Source organism: Corythoichthys intestinalis, chromosome 4 (assembly GCF_030265065.1).
Source record: "Corythoichthys intestinalis isolate RoL2023-P3 chromosome 4, ASM3026506v1, whole genome shotgun sequence".
Taxonomy (NCBI): domain Eukaryota; kingdom Metazoa; phylum Chordata; class Actinopteri; order Syngnathiformes; family Syngnathidae; genus Corythoichthys; species Corythoichthys intestinalis.
Genome location: NC_080398.1, coordinates 60,092,847 through 60,096,618, shown reverse-complemented (window position 1 = coordinate 60,096,618; position 3,772 = coordinate 60,092,847). Strand labels below are relative to the sequence as shown.

Genomic DNA, 3,772 nt, shown 5'->3' with positions numbered 1-3,772 from the left:
GCCACCCCTGCAGTATTCTGGCCCACCATGGCTGATAGATGGGTGATGACTCATCACCACCCCACCTCCTCCTCTCTTTTATCTATCCTTACTCCATCCTCAAATCTTTCTGCCATATATTTTTTACTTTTGGTTTGTTGCGCCCTTTTATGTCGAAATGTAAACACTTTTAAACTCGACACAGAGCTACACAGGGACTTGGCTGGTTCACTTCCATTTATTATTTCTTTTGGATTTGTTATTGTCAGCATAAGGAACACGTACAACTGGCACCACCTAGTGGTATAATACTGAATAATAGGCACAAACATAACCTCTCCTTCCTACTCAGATTTATTGTCATTTTTTTCCCTATTTGTTTCGAAACATGTAGTCATAAACCTTTTTTTAACAGTTGTACTATTGTAATTGCAAATCAACCAACTTTTCTTTTTTAACGAATGCTTATTACTTTTAACGAATGCTTATTACAATAACATTTAGTTGAGTAATCCTCACAGGATAGCTTTCTATCTCTGCTACTTTGGTAGGTTCCTTGCGTTGTGTTTCCATGCCTTGTGGTATTTTAGGTGGATCGGTGGTCTTGGAAACTTGTTCAGAATCATCTTGATGGTGAGATGAGTTAGTCGTTAGCGAACGTGTAAAAAGGATGTCACGAGCAAAAGTGCGGAAATAAAGTGGAAGTGGCGGTAAACCGTCTAACATGGTGTCGGTGGCGTGTCAATATGGAGCGTGACGTCACAGGTAGCCCTTTGAACTTGTCATCGTGACGATGACAGGTTCCTTTTGACTTCTTTGATGCTTTGATCTCGTTCCTATATAAGTTGTTTTTTCGTTATGAATTTTTACACCAAATGCCAAATAAGCAGACAAGTGTTGCTGTCGTTGGTGTGCGTCTTCCTTCCTAAAGATAAGCAGGTAAGAAACTTTTTTTTGGAGAAACATTAGAATTGTGGTGTTGTGTATTAATCATGTTTCCACACGAGCAAAGTAGTGCAGTGTTATCTTTTTGTTGTTGTTTTTCTTTTACTTTCATTTGATAGTCTAAGCATTGCTGACTGATAACTTTTACACTTGTAATAATGCTTATGCTTATTGATGGCAGTGTTTTTGTTTTTTTTACATTTTTTTTTACACTTGTAATTAAAAAATAGCTTTCATCGATTGTATATGTTTATTTGAAGTGGAAACATTACTGATTGAAAGCATTTCAACTTTTAATGAGGCAAAATACATTTAATTGATGTCGGTGTTATTCTGTTTTCCATTGTTTTTTAAACTTGTATTGAAAAAATAATTACTGATGTCAAGTCTATCCTTTATTGTGATAGAAAAAAAAAAAAACATAAAATACATTTTTATTGATTCCAGTATGTTTTTGCTTTTTACTTGCAGGTGTATACATGGTGATGATGTGGCATCTCCTTTGGCCTTCTGTCCTCCTAGGAGTGTTTTTCAACATTTGTCCAACATGCCCTCTGGAAATCCAGAAGCAAAGGAACCACTACTACGTCGCCCTGGGGTCAAGTGTCCAGCTACCCTGTGCATACACTCACACCGTGGACTCTCAGCAGTACACGGAGGTCCTTTGGAGTATCGTGTCTGCTGACCGAGACGAGCAGCCCATCATTTGGTTTACAGGCGGCCGCTTGTATTCCGATTTGTACAAACCAATGGAGGGGAGGGTCCACTTCATATCAGCGGATCCCCAAAATGGAGACGCATCTATCAACATCAAAGATGTACATCTGTCAGACATGGAGAAGTACCGCTGTATGGTGAGGAAGTTACCAGAACAGGACCAGAAGATGTTAGACCTGACGGTCATGGAGGCACCAAGTCAGCCTGTATGCAGTGTGGATAAAGAAGACAACAGGATGACGCTCAAATGCAGCTCTCTGCACGGCACCCCACCTTTGCATTACATCTGGTCCAAGACGAGTGGAAATAAGGTCTTGCCTACACAGGCCATTGTGGACCCCACAGGAGGCGCCTTGCATTTCAACATCACCGAGCGGGAGTGTGGAAGCTATCGCTGCTCGGTGGAAAGTATGGTGGGAAGCAAACACTGTGACCTGCACCTGGACTGTTCACTGCCCCAGGACACCAATGTGAGCAGTCCACGATTACTGACAACCACTGCAGTCGCTGCCATCGTTGTCACTATCACCACACTCTTCATTGTCACAGTTGTCCTTACCATATTCCTCTACCGCAAACGAAAAGATAAATCCCAGGACATTGAAATAAAAAAAATAATTAGATTAGATAGTTAAATTGTTAATGTTCGATAATTGATATCAAAATTGTTGACATTGTTTGTTATGTTAATTCTTTTAACACAATGGCATTTTGATTTAAATCTAACTTTACTCATGTGTTGAATCTATTAAACAAGTTCTATGTTATTTCTAGTATGGGTTGTCTTTTTGATACACTTGTAAATGTAGAAATTGACAGAAAACTGAAAGGTTACACTGGGGGTAAAAAAGCACATTTTGTAAAGTAAAACTTACACTTCATTTTAACACCTAATGGAAAACTGATCTTGAGTTACTGTGAAATAAATAAATACATTAATAAATACATTAAAAAAAAAAAAAAAAAAAAACTCTCTAGCAGTAGAAATTATGGAGGAGTTCACCTTCGAATAAAGAATATTTACAAACAAATGCTGTAGTAAACCATAAAGACAGGTGTTACAACACTACTTCAAAGCTTATATTCCTCCTAATATGTGAAAAACTAGTTGTATTAATAAAATTAAATCTTGACTTTATTAATGTGTGTGTCACACTGCCCCTAGGAGGCCAGATTCCCACACAACAGCAAAGCAGTAGTTATTTTTTAAAAATTGTTTTATATAGCTATTATTAAACATTAGTTTCAGAAGTAATTTATTGAAAACCTGAGGCAACACTCACTCACATGACACTCATGAGCAAAAAAATTAGGTCGGCTATCTTTGATAGTTAACTACGACAAAAATGGCTAGATTTATCTTTTATTGAGGGACTTTGTTTTTCAAATCTCCAAATTGTTCAGATTTAGCGATTTGAAAGGTTTATGTGGTAAGTGTTGGATTATACATAAACTGTCTTTTACCGAAAATGAGTAAAAAATAAAAAAGTTTGGTACCGGCATTTTATTATTATACCGTGGATATAAAAAGTCGTCGCATTCCTGTTCAAATGTATTTGTTAATTAAAAAGTAAAACAAATCATTTAAAGTTTCCATGTTTAATGTGTCTTATATTCTGCAAACTCAATAAAAAATAAAAAGCATCCTAGACGTACAGACAGACCTGCAACCATATAAACTGCCTCTAAATAATTCCAAATAAAGTTCCGTTATTCTAAGAGATTTTTTACTGGATTTTCTTTTACTTCCACAGAAGCTTGAAGACCGTGTGCTATACTGCCATTTAATTTAAACTGTTCATAATTTCTTCCAACTTGTCTTAGGCCAGTGCTTCTCAATTATTTTCTGTTACGCACTCCCCGAGGAAAACGTAAATGTTTTGCGCCCCCCCAACTCTCTGCAACCACTGTAAAGGCCGAGTTATACTTCCGCGTCAGACCTACGCCGTCAAGGAAGAACCGAGTTACGACCCTACGCTGTAGCCTGACGCGCGCCTCTCGAATTTTCTAACCTTCGCGTCCCGTAGACGTGTATGACGTGGCGAAAACGGACTGTGATTGGTCCGCTCAGACTTGTTTCCGGTTTAGCGCCAAATCACCGCCATTGTAGAATAGAATCAAACATTATTTT

General features: G+C 37.9%; 1 protein-coding gene across 1 annotated transcript; it reads left to right on the top strand.

Moving 5' to 3' along the window:
* Window positions 1–863: 863 nt before the first annotated feature.
* Window positions 864–2,345, top strand: LOC130914173 (coxsackievirus and adenovirus receptor homolog). Its single transcript, XM_057833138.1, has 2 exons — window positions 864–918; window positions 1,396–2,345. Exon 2 carries the CDS (start codon window positions 1,404–1,406, stop codon window positions 2,274–2,276), a length of 873 nt encoding a protein of 290 aa, XP_057689121.1. The 5' UTR covers window positions 864–918; window positions 1,396–1,403; the 3' UTR covers window positions 2,277–2,345.
* The last annotated feature ends 1,427 nt before the right edge of the window (window positions 2,346–3,772 follow it).